Genomic DNA, 20,798 nt, shown 5'->3' with positions numbered 1-20,798 from the left:
CCCCCCCCCCCTCTCCTTTTTGTCTGTCTCCCTCCAGCTCCAAGTATTGAACATTTCTGTCTCTGGAAACTTTGTTTACAGGCGGAAAAAATCAATGTCCGTGACTTGATTGCCTCTGGGCTGCGTATTTCGCTCCAGGGGTGAATTGATTAAGTAATAATGACCCTGAGGAGGTGCTGATCATTAAGCCAGGGAGGTTTTGTTTACGGGTGGCTGCTGGTCGACACTGAACTTGAAAATCTGGAAGGGATTGCTCACAGCACCCTGGTGTCACATTTTGTGTGCAGTAACTTCAACATTTCTTAGGAAAGAAATTGTTGCTGTTGTGGCAACGTGATGTCTATGGGGCTAAATGTTTTGCTTTTTTTAACCTAACAATGAAGATATCTGCTCTCTTTGAACGGATTTTGGGAAGATGCAGTTTAATAATGCAGTTCTAATGAGTGATAGAACTGCACCGATCAGACGTGTTGTGGCAGATTTCCATCAATGACCTTAAAGTTCTGACCTGTCAATACAATAAGAACTATAAATAACCACACCCAGAGCATATATGTTCTTTTACTGTCCAGATTGGTTAAACATTTTACAATAAAAAGTTTTTTTTTTCTTTTTTTAAAAAAGGGGAAATAATTATTTCTCCAAAAACGGCAAGTTCTGAATTTTTCCTTCAATGGCTCCGATTGTTGATCGGTAGATCACACGCTGAAAATTATAGTAATTTACTAAAACTGAGAAGTCCCACAATTTTTGGCCCTCATAGTTTATCAACCATCATCATTTAGTGTTGTGCATGGTTTGAATGTACTGAAAGACGTTTTAAAGAACATGTGCTTTAATGTAAAAGTAAAACTCAATGACACATTGCATTATGAGGCAAACATCACACTATGCTAGAAAAAAAAAGAACGATATCAGTCAGTACAACTGATTGAAGGAAAGCAATTTTAAAAAATGTCTAATGCCTTTAGTTTTCATCCTTGTTCCAGCAGAACCAGCAAGTCGTGGTTATAAGAGTTCAGAGTAATGCTTGGAACGTTCGGATTTAAAACGTCTGAGATATATGTCGATGCTTATCCATTTAGAGGTCCAAAAGTGATAGTCAAGATCTCCTGATATTCTCTAAAGAGAATGGAGAGACAGTGTACCTGGTTAGAAATGGAGTGACTTGTTAAAACTAAGGTGACTTGGTTAGAAATTTGGCAGTGGTGCTTTGAAAAAATTTATTGATGGACCAAGGATGAATATGTAAAGTTTTTGTGAAAGAAAAATGCCAAGTGAACAACAGTTTCCACTACTGACCATGACACAGTAGGATTCAACTTTTCCACAATAGGTAGTAAAAATATGAACAAACCAAAGATTCCTGAAAGTTTAGTGTGAACTTTAATCAAAAGTAAACCCCAAGACTCCTGACTGAAGATTTAGCAAAATAAGCAAAAGGACCAAGAATTTTCATTAGCCTAGGTACAGTGTTATCTTAATTATGTCGGAAACATTTCTAGCCATCAAATTTATCAGTAGTTCAAGCACTTATGCCAGACATGCAGCTTAAAAACATCATGAGACTTGGAAGCTGCGTAAAACAGAATATCATGTCCCTCACAGTGATAATAATGTTTTTAAACGTGCTCATAATGTGCTGAAAAGTAACTGTGGGCCAAAAATAAAAGTTGGAGGAGAGCTTTATAGTACTTAGTTAGGTAGTTTTTTCTTTTTCTTTAATTGGAAAATATTGTAAAAGCTCAGATTTACTGTCAGAAGGTTTATTAAATTGTCCAAATATGCATAAAGAAGTGTTAATTATTTTTTTTCTGTCATGAAAAAACATATTTCTTGGAATAAGAGGTGATGTCACACTGTGTATGTGAGAGAGGGCAATGATCATGTCACACAGCTCTGTGGTGAAACCTGATTTCACAATTATTTCAAAGCAAAGACAAAATGACAATAGGGCCAAATCTTTAAACTTCCCCTCATGACTTATCGTAGTGTTGTTAGCAGAACTCACACTCGCAGTAAACGTGTGTTTTCTGCTGTGTAAGGAGCAGACTGTGCAGATCTTCAAAAAGCCTGCCAATGTCTTAGAACTGTTCTGTTCTAACGGATAAAACTTCACTTTAAACACTGTTCTGAAACTGAAAATAGCTCAAACGTCTTACCTCAGTAACAACACTGCTCTGAAGAGCGTCGCTCAAGCACAAAATCATCTGATTGCGGTCACCGGACGATTTCTTGGGGCGACTCCAGTGAGAATTGATCTCAGCTTTGCGTGTGCACATTCGCATTTTGCTCTTTGCGAAAAAAAAAAAAAAAAAAAAAAAAAATACGGATAGGATATGAAATGCTTGACGGTTCCAGCGACGGACTGGCAATTAAAAGAGAAAGCCCAGAAAACGGTAATGGAAGTAGGGAGAGATGTGTCTAATGGGCTTTTATCTGTGGAAACCAAATCCAGACAGACTGGTTGGAAAGGCAGAGAAAGGAAATGCCCCCCACCCCCCACACACACATTCAGGAGGCCTATCCTCAGGCAGCTGACACTGTGGTTGGTCTGGTCCATGATCTGGTTGTAAATCCACCGCTGGCTATCACTGAGGGCTGTCACTGTAATAGTGGCCATGAATGAATGCCAGGTGCTCTTAAGAGACACCAGTGAGGGTCTTGTTTACACGGACAGGGCCGCCTCTGCTATCGCCGCTGCTGCAGATGCAATCGATATATTCACTGCACTTTAGCTGTACCATGAGTCCTGTGGAAAATCAGTTTAATTCGTTAGAGAAATCCAAGTAATTATTTAAAGATTGTGGCTGTTGTTGTTTTATATATAGTATGAATGAGGGTCCCTTCTGATGTTTCAAAATGCAGACACAAAAATATATTGGCGTATTGATACTCACGTCCTAATGTTTAATGCATTTGTTCTCAAAGTCTAAAAGTGTTGAAAGTGTTCCTTTTTTTTTTTCCTGAAATGTGCAAATATTGTTCAGCATTACAATAATTCTAGGTTGATCTGTCACATTCATCATGTCACTGTCACCAGATGCAGGTCCATTTGGACTGCTTTTTAATAGCCTCAGAGACTGAAGACATGTCACAGAATGCTTCCCATGTTCAGTTGCTACCTTTAGAGAAACATGAAGTTGAAAGCTGAATTTGCATGAGACCATTTACCGTTTATCCTGTGCATGTAACTGTTATTTCTTCTCCGTTTTCTGCTTTCTAGTGCTGAAGAAGACACACCAGGATGGTTACTCATTGTTCCTAACCAGCTTCAGCTCGACAAAGGCCCGTGCACCTTCACGCTCTCCCCCTGAACACTGACAAGCACTTCCCCAGCCATGTCTAACATAAACAATGCGCTTTGCATTGAAAATGGACAAAATGCAGATGTGTCGCTCCTGCAGAAGGATAATCTCCAGGATGGTGGATTAAGTCAGCTCTTGGATTATAACGCAGAAATGGAAAGGTACAGGTCTTTTGCGAACTTTTACAAAACGAACGGTGCGTTTCCGCAGACTGCAAAAATTGCCCGAATCACGACGCCGATTTTTCCCAGCGCCAGAATTGGTATGTCCCCTTGGAACTGTGATAACGCCATGCTCTGGGGAAGGAAATCAGCGGCAATAAACCCTAATAGGACCAGCATGCATAGAAATGACTCCCAGAGGCCGGGGAAGCCTGGCGTGCCGCCAGAGACGCTGCAAATGGCAAATAATAATTTCCTCTCTACCTTATCCCCCGAACACTGCAGACCTTTAGCAGGAGAATGCATGAACAAGCTGAAATGCGGCGCTGCTGAAGCAGAGATAATGAATCTCCCAGAACGCGTTGGAACTTTTTCCGCTATTCCGGCTTTAGGGGGCATCTCATTACCTCCCGGGGTCATCGTCATGACAGCCCTTCACTCCCCCGCAGCCTCAGCAGCCGTTACAGACAGTGCGTTTCAAATTGCCAATCTGGCAGACTGCCCACAGAATAATTCCTCAGCATCCAGTGGAAACCCAGCGAAGAAGAAAAGGAAAAGGTGTGGGGTGTGTGCACCCTGCAGGCGGCTAATCAACTGTGGTGTTTGCAGCAGTTGTCGGAACCGCAAAACAGGCCACCAGATCTGCAAATTTAGGAAATGCGAGGAGTTGAAGAAGAAGCCTGGCTCGTCGCTGGAGGTGAGAACGGAGGCTCTGCTTCCCCTTCTTTTGTTATTATCCCCCTCGCACTCCAAAGCATTAACCTTTTCATCCAGTCACGTTCTAAGCCCTTGAAAATTGTTTCCATGCCCACCCATGCCTGAACATCCCCCTGCTTTCTCAAATCTGCCTACCCGCCTAGCCTAATTGGCAGTAATTAGGGGTGTTTGTGCGGAGCGCAAGCTGAGCTTGGCTCAGACACCCCTAATTGCTGCCAGTCAGGCTGGGGCTGGAACGCATCCGAACAACCCCGAGTTTGGCTCTGCTCCAAGCAGGGCTGGGAAATGGTTTTCAGCAGAGAGCCATCTCTCTCCGCACCCGGTCATTTTAACCAATTATGGAAGCCGTCTCTGGATGGGGAGAATCAATATCCCACAGAGCCTCAGCCACTGACCACCAAGAGATGGTGAGAGTGATGGTGGAGCTGCTGATGGCGTTTTTCAAAACACCCCCCTTCCCTGGGCCCAAAGTGTTGTATGCGTGTGTGTGTGTGTGTGTGTGTGTGTGGGAGGTGGGGGCGGTGGTTAATCCCATAAACTGATCCCCTTCCACACATTATGAATGAACTGATTGAAGTGTGGGTACACAGTATGCAGACTGTGTGTGTGTGTGTGTGTGTGTGTGTGTGTGTGCGTGTGTGTGTGTGTGTGTGTGTGGATCAGTCTGGGACAGATGCATATCAAGAGAGCTATGAAGGCAAACAGGTTCATTTAAGCTGATTTATTTTCCAGTTGACATTTGGGCGTCAAGTGCAAAGGCCAAATATGAATCTTCAGCCGTAAATATGCTTCTCTTTGCCCTCAGACTCACACAGATGCCTACAGGGGCCTGGATGAATGTGTTTCTAACAGATGCAACCTGAGGCTCGGATAATTTGCTCATTAATTAAGTGATTACACAGAGAGGAAAACTGGGTTAATCATAAAGTGTTACCTAATCTACTTTTGGAAAAAAAAAAATAGCATTTATGAATTAATTTGTTAAGACTGAACTTAAGACATCGGTTTGTCAAAATCTTTGCTCACTTTTGCCACCACCTCTTTACCGTGGGTTTCTAAGATAACACAGACTAATGTAATATCAAATTACTGCTTTGACTCCTTTTCTGTGATCAAATGAAAGTTGGTTAAAATTGCAGAAAAAAATATGATTCTGATCATATTTTTCTGATCATATTCACTTCCTGTAGTTTTCATTAGATCAGTGTTACAAATGCTAGCGGATAACAGGTTCTACAAAAAAACAAAAAACAAAACAAAACATACATACATACATAACCAGTTTGGTGTTATATTAGTACATTACTATAAAGATCTCGTCCAGCAAATGTTTCATTCTCCAGCTTATAATGTGTACTCTGACAGTTTTCCTGCACAAATCATATTATCTCAGAATCCCACCCATGTGATCTCTGATCAGCACCAGGCGTGCTGGAAGCCACACAGTACAGGAGGCGTTTGCAACCCAATCTGACCATATTAAAATATTGCTATTTTTTTTTTCTTCAAAACTGACTTAAAAGTTGTGTGGAAGAATTTAGCAGAAAACAGTGGCTGTAACTGTGTGAACAGTAGCGTTTTAATGTTTGAACGAAGGAAATGTAAGGACAGAGAGCTCATATCATAATGTTGAAAGTCTGTGTTTTTTCTTACAGTTATTTGTTTACAATTAGCCAAATAAAGAACAAAATGTTGGTTGGTTGTTGGTTTCATTAAGCCTACATCAAACTCCTGTTCTTTCCTCTGATCCAGATGAGAGTCTGTGCTGTGAAAGCTCCATTTTATTGGTGTCAGCCAGAACTTGCAGAGGTGGAAGCAAAAAGAACTGGCGCTAAGTGAGTGAGCAGTAGCACCAGTTTAGCACTGGAATTGGTTCGATAAAAAATAAAATACAAAAGAAGAAAAGAAACAAAACAGACTAAAGGAGCTGGTACTCGGTGATTCAACTGTATTTTCATGCATTTCTACTAACTGTGGAACATATAATTTAACCAGATGGCCAATCATGACTCTCATTTTGACAGGATGATGCTTACAAAAAACTTTTCTCCTTGTTGGAATCTAACTATCTGTCTTCTGTTGAATAACAAAACTACTTTATTACTGATTCTATCTTAATTCTTTAAAATGTATATTTTTCAAATTGAACAAATAAGTTGTATTTGTTTCGTATGTTTAGGGGCTGGGCTAAAACAAACAAAAGAAATATTGAAACAAGGCAAATTATTCACCTCCTCACTGTCAAAAAATTGGCCAATTACTAAAATAGATGTTAATCAATTTAAAAACCAAACCTCAGTTACAGACAGATTTAGATGGCTTTCTGTCCAGGCCAGCAAATGTCAAATAGGGATTCCAGAACCTAATTGGATTTAAAGTTGGAATCTAATTCACAAACAAAGGGCTGTATTAGAGTTTTCTGTACAGCTTTTGACCATTTCATGGTCAACATTATATGTTTATGCTGGTTCAACCTTGTCTAGATTATTTTACTCTCATCAGAGATTATTTAAAATACAGTTTGAGATTTGGAAAAACCTATTTGGATTCATGAAAGAAAACAAACAAAAAAAAGGATAGTATTTTTGATGCTCTATTTACTTTAGGAATATCTTAGACGGAGAAAAAGGTGAAAAGCACAATGTTATCTTCTTCCTAAAATAATGGTGTAAGTATTCGTTTTTGCCAAAAACAAGAGAAAAAAAAAATCATTTGAACTGTTGAATTGGTCAAACAGGGACCAAACTACTGTACACTGATTCCAGATGGTTCACATATTTTATTCTTAGTTAATCTGAATATATCGCACTTGATTTTTTGTTATTAAGTATTCTAAGCTCACCATATATGCCTTTCAGCTTATATCATGTTTTCTGGCTACTGATGTTGTTGTTGCTCTCATTTTGGCCAAAAACATTCCTCACTGAAAACACAAGTGTTACAGTTTGTTAGTACAGCTAGCGGTTATTTGGGAAGAAGTTGACTTTTGAAACTATTTTTTAGAAATATGTATGTTTGAATTAAATTTAATGCCTTTTAATGCAAGAAACATTGCTAGCACAATAACCAGGGTCTCTCGAATGCCTCTAATGCATTATGAGGTAAACTGAGTTTAGTTGGTGTAGTTTTTGGGCAGTGTGGAAAAACAATGCTGCCCTTGGTTTAGTGTGGACTGGATGTGGATGCTCCAAATGTGTCAGTTTCATGTTCGAACAGGTGCCCCCAAACAGGTGCGCAGGAAGCTGGATTCATGTTTATTATCCGAGGGGAGACTCGCTTCTGGAAAACATCTATTTGCAAAGAAGGGTGGAATTAGCAAGGGTGTGCAGCCTCTAAGCAAACCTGCACTTGCTTTTAAAAGCTTCTTCACCTTCTTCAGTAATTCATAGGATGGACTTTTCCGGCAGTAATTGTTATTTTTGGCTCTGCGTTTGTAATTACAGGTGAGGCTTTTGGCTACGGAAATGCTTTTGAGTCAAAAGTTGGTGTCAGAAGAGGGACGTTCACGAGTTAGTTTTGAGAGATATGTTTGTTTTTTGTTTTTTTTGTTTTTTTACATAAACCTTACACTAATGCAAATACAGTGTCATGCAAAAGCGCTTAGTGTTTTACTGGGTTGTATGTGGAGGACCAATACAGACCAATAGAATATGTGTGACATACTTTTGTACTGAGCCCTCTGTACTCTGCTACTTCTAAATAAAGTCCACTATAAATAATTACTGTCAGAAGTTGCTTAGCTAGTAAAGACAGTCTTCTTGTGTGGATTTGTATTGTTCCTGAGTATAAATTTGGCTCCGTTTGCAAAGACCTTGTAGGTTTGTTAAAGAATATTAGGGAACAAACAGCATAATGAAGACAAATGAGTATATCGGACAGGTTGGGGGAGAAGTTTAAAGCAGATTTAGGTTATAAAACAATTTCCCAAGCTTCAAATATCTCTCAAAGCTCTGTTCAATCAGTGGTCCGAAAAATAAATAGTATGATACAACTGCCAAATTACCACAACGTGGCTCTCTACCTTGAAAACTAACACTGCACATCGCCCTGAACACACCAAACCAAACCCTGCAGTGGTGGCAGCGTGATGCTGTGTGGTTGCTTTTCTGTAAAAGGGATCGGGACGAGTCGATGGAAAGAGAGATGACACTCAGCACAGGGCAGATCTGAATGAAAACCTTTTATGCAAATTGAAACTGGGGCGGTGGTTCACCTTCCAGCAGGACATGGAACTGTAGCTGTGGCAAAGCCACAGCTACAGTTCCATGATTTAGATCAAGTAATGCTAATACAAATATGTGCAGCACTTTTCAGTTTTATTTGTAAAAAAAAAAAAAAAAAAAAAAACACTATCTATGCATTTTCTTCCACTTCTACACTACTTTGTTTAGGTCTATCACTGAAAACCCAAATATTTTTTTATTTTATTTTATTTTTTTCATTTTAACACCATGCAAAGGAAAAATATCCAGTTGTCATGAATATTTTTGCAAAGTACATTATTTTGTATTTTCCTGCCAATATCAACAGTGTGTTGATTTTATAGCTGCTTAAATTTTTTTGTCATCCTGTTGAAAACTTGAAGAACCGGGTGATGTAGTAACCTCAGATGCAGAGCTTACAGAACTCACAAATAGCATGTTTCCTGTCTTGCACCTGTTTTCCCACTCACACAGGCAAAGAGGCACACAAGCACAGAGTAACGCACCAGGCATGAGCTGAGCGTACCTTTTTGCCTTGCAAGAGACGATAAGCTACCGGCAACCAGCTAGATTTGCCTGTCAATGTTTTCCACATGGGAATCACCCTGAACTAATTATATCTTAAGCAGCGGTGGAAAATGCAAATCAGAATTTTACTCACACCCCTGAAATCGGAGAGCCAATTTAATCTAATACCCCCTTTAATTTAGCGCGCTAATGCAAGGCCCTGGAGAATTGCCCCGTGTCACCGCTATGCCGTTCTGCAGCAGATCCTGCTCTGTCTCGCTGCTGCTGCTCCCGCTTCTGCTGCTGCTCTCAGGCTCCAGGATGGATTAGTCTGGCAGATGAATCTCATCTAACCTAACATTTCCCAAGCAGTTACCTTTGCATAGCTTGAGCTCAGATGGCTCAAAGGTCCCGCATTAACATTCAAATGCTATACTCATGTGAGAGAGCAGGAGGAGACTTTCTCTTTGTTTGCTGCTTAAGCTATTTACGACAAACTAACTTTTAATTTGTCAAAGAAGCTAACAAATGACTATAACTTGGTAGAGTCCTTTTTTGACACAGTCAAGATAACTCAACCCAAACATAGGAAAAAAAATAAAATAAAAATGACTCATTGTTTTTGTCTACAAATAGTTGGCATGTGCAAAGTTGGATGGATCTTTACTTCTTAAAATCTGATTTTGTAAATCTTTGCGCAGTTTGCATATGGATGAGGAAGGCAAAGGCAGTGGAATATGTTTGTTTTCGTAAATATCTGTCTGTGTGCCTCCCTCAGCATCCTTTGTTTAGCAGGTATAAACAGGTTTATCAGAACCACTGTCACAGTTACTATAATGTTTTTTTTAATCATAATATTATTTTATTCCTTAAAAAGAGATATGTTAACAATATATGAGAGCACTGCTGAAGATGATGGTCAAAAATGGTTTCACTGATACAGACGTATAGTTCTGAGTGCCATTTTTTAACATTTTGGTATATTTAATTCTGAGTGACCAAAGCTCTGCAACGCCAGGCAACATTAACTATAACATCATCTTAAAAAGCAAACTATTTTGTCATTGATAACATAACAGTAAGTTCACTACTTTATAATATTAAAGGTCGATTTTCCATGAAAAACTAGTCGTAGAGTAAATCATGGGTAACACTTTATTTGAAGGGGGTTGAATAAGACTGTCATGACACTTTCATAAACATGACATAACTCCTGTCATGAACATGAATAAGCCTTCATGAATATTTATGACTGTTGTCATAAAGCGTCATTCGGTAAATTATGACACTTTTAATACAAAGTTGACATTATTCAAAATGTCTTTGTTATGACAACTTGACATTAACCAAGAAATCATTACTGTTTAAACTTTACCTTTAATAACATAAAGTTACCTAATTTTTAAAGTGCAATCATTAATTCTTTTATAACAAATTTATATCAGTACTGATTTCTTGGTTAATGTCACGTTGTCATAACAAAGACATTTTGAATAATGTCAACTTTGTATTAAAAGTGTCATAATTTACCGAATGACACTTTATGACAACAGTCAAATATTCATGAAGGCTTATTCATGTTCATGACAGGAGTTATGTCATGTTTATGACAGTGTCATGTCAGTCTTATTCACCCCCTTCAAATAAAGTGTTACCAAATCATGTCCCTTGGTTCATTTTCTTCTCAGTTATTATATACTCGGCATGATCAATAATATTTTGGAGACTTTTTTGGTGTTACATTTGCTGTCATAAAGCACTTGAGTAACAGACATATGAACCGTTCTGGGGGCAAGATTTTCCAAATCAAAAGCATATACCTGGGTATTTCAGCCAAAGGACATTTATGAATTATTTTTTTTAAATGTATTCTTATTTATCTGAAAAAAAGATTCATATTTTTTAATGTAACCAACATCAGTCGGACAAAGAGAATGCTTGCAACATTAAAGGTAATTTATTTGAAGCTAAGGGATAAAGAATAAAATGCTCAAGAGTATAAAAACTATAGGTTAACATTAGCATCCATTCTCTATTTCTGTATGACTTCCTGATAATTTCCCTTGAAGCACGTTTTCTTCCAGTTGCAGTTAACTGTGTGAACTAAGCACTCAGTTGTAGCTCTTATTAACTGGTGATGTGTGGTTTGAGTATGACATGCATCTGCACTGGCTAAGGCAGTCTTTCTCTTGTTATACTTTCCTGTAAAAAAATAAATAAATAAGTAGAGATGAAAATGATTGCTGATTCAATAGGTTAAAAACACAAATTATTAGTAATTATTTATTCACTTACTAGTAATTTGTTAAACTTTAACGTGATATTCCTAATTTATCAAAGGCTGCATTACTTGGGCCTTTACAATATTTTTGATATTTGCAGATGATCAATTTTTCAACATTTTTAGAGTTCAGTGCTGTCATATCGCCTACACCGAAATACAATATGGTACTATGCAACTATGCAATGCGGTATAACATTGAATTTGAAGACATTTGTTCTCATTCAAAAGACAAAGTAAAAAAAAAAACACACAAAAAAAACATGCAGCTACACCTAAAGAGGCTTCGATTTGCTTGCAGCATAATGCTGAAGGGAGAGCAGGATGAGACTGAACAGATTGCTCTTTCAATTAACAAATGTCAAAGGCCAGCATCAAGTGATGTGCAGGAAAACAGTGTCTCAGCATAGGGAGGGACGCTCACTCTCCCAGCCTCGGTATTTGTGCAGGGCTGGTTTGACTACATGAAATGGTTGAGATGAAACAGCGGCATGTCTGTCTGGAAACCTTTGCTGTAGCGATAAAAGACAAGACCCCAAAATGGTAGAGAGGCAGGACCTCGAGGAAAATAGCCTGGATTTCAGCCCCTTAATGAGAGTGGGGGAGCCAAATAAGCAGCGGCCGCCAGGTCTAATTTGTTTTAGGTGTGCTCAGAATAGATAAGGACAAATCTGTGGCCTTCCCCCCCCCACTACCCCCACCAACCTTTGCCTCTCTGGAGATAACACCGGCTGCTCCAAGTCAATCTCTGTGGGCTAAGGAGAGGGGGTGAAGAATAAATAAATAAATAAAAAAAAATGTGAAGGAAAAACTCTGAAGGACATGTGGCCTTAAGATCCATGGATCTCTAACTTACTGGATTTATTCAAGCTGAAAATTTGAAAATTAACTTGGTCACAGAGGTCTGGAGGAGTGTGGAAAAAAAAATAAAATAAAATAAAGGAGACGGTGAACACCGCCACGCATCGCAGCCTAAAGGGCAACGGTACACTCCTGTCAAGACAAAGGGAATTTGCCATCTGAACAACAATGCAGACCGCTTAATTATACAGATCTTGCCCTGCAAACTACCCCCAGTTATTTCAGAGCCCAGGTCCCCTTTAGTCATTGTCATGCCCTTTTTCTCCTAGACCGATTGTACCATGTGGATTTTCTGTCAGCTTTCATTTGCACTGACTCGCTGTCTTCCCTGGGCCAATGCTGCGCTCTGAAAGGCGCAAATGCAGCACACCAATGAAGGATTCCTCATCCTTGCCACGGCCACCAATTAAGGCCAAAGCGTAATTGGAGGCGTCTGGACGATGGCCTTACATTATGTGGTCTGTCGCCTTCTCTGCCATCGTTTCATTTAACATCCGTGGTTCAGCGGGGAGAAGGAGGACTTGTCATTGTCTTCATTATAGCGTAAGGAGAAGCTAAGAGAGAGACGGGGACAGAGGCGGAGGGGGAAAAAAAAGCCCAGCGGAGGGTGGACAGCGTGAAGGAGCAGGTGTGGCAAGACGTTAATGTGCAGCGCTTTAAATTTTAAATGGAGAAGGATAAATTATTGATGTTAACTCGGGCTTGCGAAGTTAAAAGGTATCTCGTCATTATTGAGAGACTGAAAAAAATAAAAAGGAAAGACTGAGAGGAAAGTCTTCAGTAAAGATGCATAGAGTATTGCACCATATTGGGCCAGTGTGGTTCTGAATTTTTTGGGGGATTTTATTTCTGCAGTTGTTTTATGTTTTGACTACAGTAAGCTGTAGATATACTGTAACTGGGAAGTGTGAGTGTGAAGCTAACATCAGTTTACTGAATAAACATCAACTTTATTCAATGTCCGTTGAAAATTAGGAGTTGAAATGATGGAAAACTCTATGAATCGATTTTACTAGTAAATATCTCCGAGTCATAAATTCATTCACATATTTTGGACATGCGAATGTCCAAAATATGTGACATTTTTACATATGTAGTAAAAACCAGACATCTGTATCCACTTTTTAGAAACAAGGCGTAAAATATTTTTTCTCAGTCTGACATGAAATCAGACAAAACTTTGCTATTTGGATCAGTTAGATTTATCAAATTTGTTTATACTTACTTAATTCCAGAATAACGTGAATGGTGTCTGTTCGATCTTTTTTTGTTTTATTATTTTTCTTTAACTTCTCATGTTTACTTTTCCGATTTCTTCTGCAGTATAAATGCATGACTGTCAGGTTCATTGGTCTCTCTCTAAATCATCCTTGGATTTAGATGGATGGATGGATGGATGGATGGATGGATGGATGGATGGATGGATGGATGGATGGATGGATGGATGGATGGATGGATGCTTCTTACAATACTTTGGTCTTTTAGTTCATTCCTCCCAACTGGTGTAGGTGAGTTAGGTCTGTAGTCTCCTCTGCTTACGCACCTTTTTCACCTCTGCCCACAGATTTTCTACTGTACTCTGATCAGGGTTTATGATGGCTCCTTCCAAACATTGACTTTGTTGTTCTTTGTAACGGATATGGAAATGGGTCTATTTGGAGGACCCATTTGCTTAAATCATTGTCATATACATTACCTTCACAGAAATCAAAAAGGCTAAATGCTTTCCCAAAGCAGATGTTTTCTTTGTTTCTTCATCTTGAATTCGAAGTTCACTTAGTACATTTGAACCTCATCAGTCTGGTGCAGACCAGTTCACAAAGAAACAATTTACTTTATAGCATCTGGTATAAAAACAATGCTGACCAGCGCATTTTTCCCCTCCCGGTTTCCGTTTTTGAGTCGGCAAAGTGTCCGATTAATGAGAGCAACGTGATTTATGTAAAGGTATTATAGTACAAGGCTTTCTTGAGAAAATGTTCTGTTTCTACTAATTATGCTCTGTAAGTCACAAAGCACTTTTCTCTTGCTTTATCCGAACTGATTGTATCACATCCTATTGTATTCTATTAAATCAAAACTCACTGAATCAGACTTAATTATTGTTGAGAGGTGAACTGAATCTTATCGAGTTTGTATTTACTGCTCATTTAACTTTTGTCCGTCGCCCCATCGGAAGTGGATCCGTATCGCACTGGCCACAAAGCGGAGATAACCAAAATCTTCCGGCAGTGAGAACGGTACAATGTTTTGAAAATTTTATTCTAGGTTGCAACATTTTGTTGAAGGTAGGAAGCAGGTATAAACAAATGCATATTCTTTTTACATGAATCTGTGTAAATAATAAGCCTTGCTTGTGTGATGTTGAAATGGACAGTGTATTTTTGTACTCACTCTGCATCCCTATTCCCCCTTTCATTGTGTTTCTACAGTAATCTGAAAGGGACTGACTAGATGCTGTCTATAGCTTAGGCTTTTCAGATTTTCTGTTTGTTAGCATCTATGACCGCAAGATCCTAAAGAGTTTTAGGATAGACAGGGGATGATCGGGTAGGTGTAGACAGAAAATTATATACACTACGACATCATGAAGTCAAAATAATTCATTTCCATGGTGCGCCACAAAGGGCCACAAACACTTTAAGAATAGCGCTCAGAATTCATTAATTAGCTTTTCTTAATGAATCTCTTGATATTTAGCATAACGTGTTGGGATTATAATTCTTCTTATTAGAAATGGTAAATACAATCAAAACATTTAAACTCTCTGTATAGGATAACAGCAACAGCCTTTTACAGACTTTTGATCGTTTATTTGCAGGTTGCAAAGATCTTTTGCAACATCAGGGACAGTCACAAGAAGACATAGTTACGGCTCATGTGAGACAGCTGCCACCAAAATCACCAGCACTTTACGCAAACAGCTCTGGTCTTTGAGAGTTGGACGCTTGTGGGGACAGCTGTAACGCAACATAAATACTCACAAAACAATTCCTGTTTTCCATAAATGCTTGCAAACTGCTACATACCTGGCAGTGCAGTTTTAAACTCGAATCTTGTGAATTAAACCTATCTGTTTAATTCATGAGAATTAAACTCGTAGGTTTTATCCAATTTTTGAGGGCACAAAAGGTGTACAGTGTTTGTGTAGATAAGGACCAGGGTGTAAATACATTATTAATATTATTCCTTTCTGATGTCTTAAACATACAGTCATCTAAACTAGCGCTGCAGATCTTTGCCTGCACAGACTACATTCATTCAGATATTTGATTTATCCGCAACCACGCTGCAAAACTGCAATCTTTATGTTTGTAATTGTATGTAATTACATCACATGCAGTCAATCAGGAGATGATGACCGTGTGGAGCAAAACACTTTGGGTTGCATTTATGCCACAATGAAAAGCATTTACTTCCAACAAAGGTAAAAAAAAATGTGTTTTATTAGACAATAATATCCCTGCTTTGTTCCCTTTTATGTTTATTGGGGACTTTTATTAACATGCTGTAAATAACAAAATCGATAAAGACATTAAGGCTTCTGACTTTTAATATTTCATGTAAAATGCAAGCTTTGTATCGCTGCAATTTTTAACATAGTCTTAAAGCTGTCACTGATAGAAGTCTGTTGACTATTGTTCACAGTCTCATAGTCGTGTGCTGCACCTTTTCTCCTGAAACTGCTTTGGTTACAAACACGTTTTTTTTCTCCAGTTAGAAGGAGGAAATATCCAAAAGCTTAAAATGACCAGGGAAGGCGAAAAAAGTTTGTTTACTAATGTGACCTGTTCAAAACAGACTGTAACAACCACTATTTATTGTGTGTGCTGGTGCATAGGAGAATCCCAGTGTACTAAAAACTGCCATTAAATGTCACTCAATGTATTTATATAGCACCAGTTCACAATAAATGTTGTCTCAGGGCACTTTGCAAAACAGAGTCTCATTTTATTTGCAGAAATATGCAGTCTGTTTGATCCATTCACATAGACATAAGTCAAAAACACACATTCAAATTCAATTGTAGCTTTGAAACAATGCAGTCAAGTTTAGTTTATTATGGCAATTGATAAAACAGTTTCTAAGGTGACCAAACCTACTGTATCAACTTGCTGACTTTGTATTAATCCATGTGTTGGGTTTTAAGAAGAACAGACGCAATGAAGCACCAGTCCAGAACTACGTTCTTCCGGGTTGTGTTTAATTGCACTATATGTTTCTTCTAAATAATATTCTTTTCTATGTAACATTTATTCTGGTCAGCATACTCTTAACCCCTCCGTACCCTCCCTCTATACAATACATGTGTTCAAAAGATAGGGATGCTTTTTTTTTTTTTTTTTTTTTTTTTTACACGTCATTGAATTTTCGCAGTTAAACTGGAGCTCTCGTATAAAATCAAATTCTATTATTCTTTCTTTTCTCGGTTGTTTTAGTCAGTTGTCTTAGTGTGGAGCAAAGTGAAAGGTTTGCGTGTTTAAGTTAAAAGAGAGCAAACAACAGGTGGCTCCGTGGTAGTCGGTCTGGAAATGGTGACGTGGATGAGGTGAATTTGTGACTGACAAGTTGTGATGAGAGAAACTGGTCAATGCGGTTTAAGCACCTCCATTTCTGCAAGTCAAATCCTCGCAGGCTGCCACCTCGTCTTTTGTGGCTCCGGTCTCAGTTTATGAATATTTCATGATGAGCATCTGACACCATGCCCAGAAAGATATTCCTTCTTTTTTTTTTTTTTTTTTTTTCTCTGAGATGCCCCGAGGTTCAAGTGTGTCATAGAGGTGTGAAGTCACCCTGTGGTCCGCAGGCGAAGGATAGGATTTATAATGCCACAATCAGGTGGATTAATTTTTTCCCCCTCTTGACTACAGCTGGGGGAGATTCTCCCCTCGTTCAGCCGTTCGACTGCTGCGCCGTCCGCAGTTTATTGACATTCCTTAAATGCGCTGTCTGAGGCGTTCTGTAAAGGGGAGAGAAGTAATTTCAATCAGTTCAGAGGGCAGCCTGTGTCTTTTCAAACTGTGACCAGTTTCCTTGTTTGATTATTGTTGAGTAGAAATGACTTGGCAGTGTGGGAGTCTCCTTGGACTGGCTCTGTATTAAATTGTTGATCCAGGTTGATGCTTCGTGTTCTAGCTTCATCAGAAACAGTTTGAGTTAGAATGTTGTGCTTTACAGTTCATATCAGCTGGCTTTCTTACTCGTTCCTCAATAAGTAACTATTTTAGGATTCTACCTTTACTTATTTTTTCCACATTATCACCACTTTGTGTTTCAATGTAAACCAAGGTTTGAAACTGACAAAACAGTTCAAGCTTAGCATACAAAACCTCCATTCGCTGAAAACCCAAAGCTGAGTAGAGCAGAAAATTAAAAACTTTGATATTGAAAAACAGAGTTGGTCCTGGCTTCCCAGCACTTCCCTAAAGTTTTAAGTCTGTTGGTTTGTGTGTGCTGTAAGGGGAAATCCATCAACGTGTTTAACTTTTTAAGATTCAATGTTAAACTAGCCAGGGATGGAAAAAAAATCCATACAAATTTTGGGGGAATTTTTATTTTTTCAAAATGAAAACTGTACAATTTCCCTTCCACGTAACAACACTACTTTGTCTTGGTGAGCTCCATGAAATCCCAATGAAGCACACGGACGTTTGTGGTTCTGTCGAGAAAACAATCGCAGGTCATTACGTGTGCTTGTTTTTTCCCCCAGACGTGTGTCCCGGATGCTTTACATGGGCGCCGTCTGTGTTTTTACTGAGGCATATCGTGAAGTTTTCACCAGACGAAGAGCGGCCCGCACAGCGGAAATGTGGTCAGGTGAACCTAGTGAGCTGGTCCTGAAGGTTTGTCTAAAGCTTGTCTGCCAGAAAAGGATGTTGCTTTAAAATTACAAAGACTCTAAATAAATAAATAAATAAATAAATAAATAAATAAATAAATAAATAAATAAATAAAAAGATAGAATCACAAAATAATCCATCAGGTCAGGGAACAGGGTGTGCGTGGAGTTAAAACGCAAGCTGTGACAAATCGTTGTGCTCCTTATAACCTGTGACGTATTTCCAGTCAGATTTACCTTTTGACAGAGGTGAAGTGGAAAAGCAGCGGCTAAAGTTGGGTTTGAGTCCCGACACTGGCTGCATGTTTTCAGCCCTTCTTTCTTTGCCCATTTCCTGTCCGGTGACTGTCAATAAAGGTCACTAGTGCCAGAAGAAATATTTATTTCTGTTTGATATGAAGGTAAAGCTGCGTAAAAACCAATACAGTCATATTTTTTTTTTACACCACTATACTACCTTTGCTTTTACAGTGCTTAACCTCAATGTTATAAACGTAAGCTTTTATAATAAACCACTAGTCAAGCAATACGAAGGTCAAGGGCATTTAGGATAAGCAGCGCCAGGTAAAACTAAGCGAAAGACAACAAGAAAAGCCATAAGAATGATGTAAAACCTATCTTGATGATATTGGACCTTGAACTTGCTGCCAACTCATTCTTAAACTTTGATTACTTCTTGTTAGTTAGACGCACATTTTTAATTAACATTGATTTCTTATATGTGCAATAATAATGACGATAATCATTCTGCTACAACTAGTGTGCTGCAGAAGCCTTACTGAGAAGCGTGACTCTTAGTGAAAGCTAATATTTTGTGTGTTTTAAAATTTAATTTCCTGAAATGGAGCTTTTGTTATTCACCGTATTTCAAGAACAGATTGCTTCAACTCTCATTTACCTGAGCAAAATTAAACTCTGCCTCAGCTGTGTGTACCTTCCAATCCTAACCTAAATATTATGTTGATTTACTCTAAATATGCAGAGATTTGCGTGTGGACCCTCCAAGTTTTAGGACTCCCACACAGATGCTAAGAAATCTGCTCTAAACAAGACGACCCGCTCCTACTTTGCATTTCAATTTAACATTTCAGAGAACTGGCAGCACGTTGCCTCGCTTAGCCCTCGCTTCGTTACACCCACATGGTTTGTTGTCGTGCTGGCTGACGACTTTCGCTGTTCAAAGAGCTGCGACTTGGCTGGGAGATTGGGGATTTCCAGACCGGATCCCTCAGGTAGCCAAACTGCTCCTCCCTTGCGCCTGTCCTAGCACAACCTTTCTTTCCTTCCTGCTCACGCTGCCCTAATCTTCTGTCCTGAAAATCGAAAGACCTCCACACTCTATTTTATTTGCAAAGATATCTTCATTTAAAGGTGATGCTTTGATTTCTTCCAGTCTCCATTCATGTGGGTCTGAGTTTTAGGTAACTAATTAAATTATATGGAATAATGCTGCAATTTATTTTAAAATACTTGTAGCACAAATGTCTTTTTAAACAACATAGGTTGGATGTAGACACGAAGGATATTTCTACTTGATGTTGGAAATTGACTCCAAATCCCCAAATCTTGTGGTTTCCCCAGACAAACTCCCACTGGGTGACCTTTCACCTGTAAATGTTCCTGTAGAAAAACTTCTACAGAAATCAAACACATTTCTTTTTCTCTTTTCCTTCTCAAATGAAAGTCTTTTAACCAGCTGCAGCCTTAATCAGAGCTACATTTCTTTTTTTTTCTTTTCTTTTAATCAATTTTTACGCTTCTGTAGATTTTTTTTGCATAGTAGAAAAACTCACTTTTATGTAGAAAAGCTTAAGATGCATTTTATTTATTGTAAAGTGTGCTGGGTATCTATGTGTGGCTTATTCAGACTGTTTTGTTGTACTTTATATTTATATGCAATGATGCAAAATGGAAAAAAGAGACTCTGACCCTTACATTTGCTCTACTGCCAACCAGTGGTTAAATATGTAATACTGCTCTCTCACAAGTTAGAGCAATTGTTTCAAGGTCTAACAATAGTTTAAAGGGGATAGTTTGGGAGAGGAAGAAAGGAGGGAAGAACAGAAAGTTTTCAGTAGATTTTTCAGAGTATCAAAAAAAACAAACAAAAAAAAACAAAAAACGCCTTAGCAGATTATGTTCAATACCTTAGGAAGGTTTGGATCTTATTGTATCACCTCTCAAGGAACCTGCACTGGTGTCTAGACTTGTGATTCTGTCTTCCAGCTTGGCTGGCAGAAAAAAAAAAAAAATCTTCAGCACAACAGCGGTTTCAACAGAAACGACGGTCACTTGGTAGCAGATCGATGGATCCTAATTTTTTTCTGGTAAAAATTAAGATCAGGAAGAAAACAAAATCTCACTTTGCCACATTAAATATTCTAAAAAAACCTCATTATAATTTGGTATTTCAATAAATCATTTGTAAAATAGTTTTGTTTGTGCATCATAAAAGCCATAGTAATACTAAACTGTTCAAGGTAAGGTAATGTTTTTCAGTACAGTTTAAAAGTTACATTCACACATAATAATTTAGCAGCGTTACGAAGCATTTTTCAGTGTTAAATGGGACTTCTTTATGAATATAAGTAGAGCAGAAAAGGCTCAGGCTTTGCTACTGGGCAAATAGTGAGTGTGTGCGTGTGTGTGTGGAGTTTGGTGTTTACATACACTGCCTCTCATATGTGTTTTATATTTGCACAGAAGGTTTAGCATAAGAAGAAAGTTAGCAGCGTAGTTGAGTTGCTTTTCCTACTTTGATGTCACCAGAGAGAGATGGGGATCTTGGTTTGGAAACCGAAAGGCACACACATCCCATCTGTTCTTTTGTTACTGACTGACTCTTAAGGAAAAAAAAAAAAAAAAAAAAAAAAAAAAAAAAAAAAAGGGGCAACAAAAAAAAAAAAAAAAATAAAATAAATT

General features: G+C 38.5%; 1 protein-coding gene across 1 annotated transcript in view; it reads left to right on the top strand.

Moving 5' to 3' along the window:
- The first annotated feature begins 3,195 nt into the window (after positions 1-3,195).
- cxxc4 (CXXC finger 4) overlaps positions 3,196-20,798 on the top strand; it is a 35,042-nt gene continuing 17,439 nt past the window's right edge. Inside the window, exon 1 of the mRNA XM_015023888.1 lies at positions 3,196-4,166. Within this exon, the coding sequence (XP_014879374.1) occupies positions 3,342-4,166 (825 nt within the window). The 5' untranslated portion in view covers positions 3,196-3,341. The remainder of the gene's footprint in view (positions 4,167-20,798) is intronic.

The sequence above is a fragment of the Poecilia latipinna genome, unplaced genomic scaffold (genome assembly GCF_001443285.1).
Source record: "Poecilia latipinna isolate Pla-1442-1.1 unplaced genomic scaffold, P_latipinna-1.0 Scaffold3442, whole genome shotgun sequence".
NCBI classification, from domain to species: Eukaryota; Metazoa; Chordata; class Actinopteri; order Cyprinodontiformes; family Poeciliidae; genus Poecilia; species Poecilia latipinna.
This window is presented reverse-complemented; position numbering and strand designations above follow the sequence as displayed.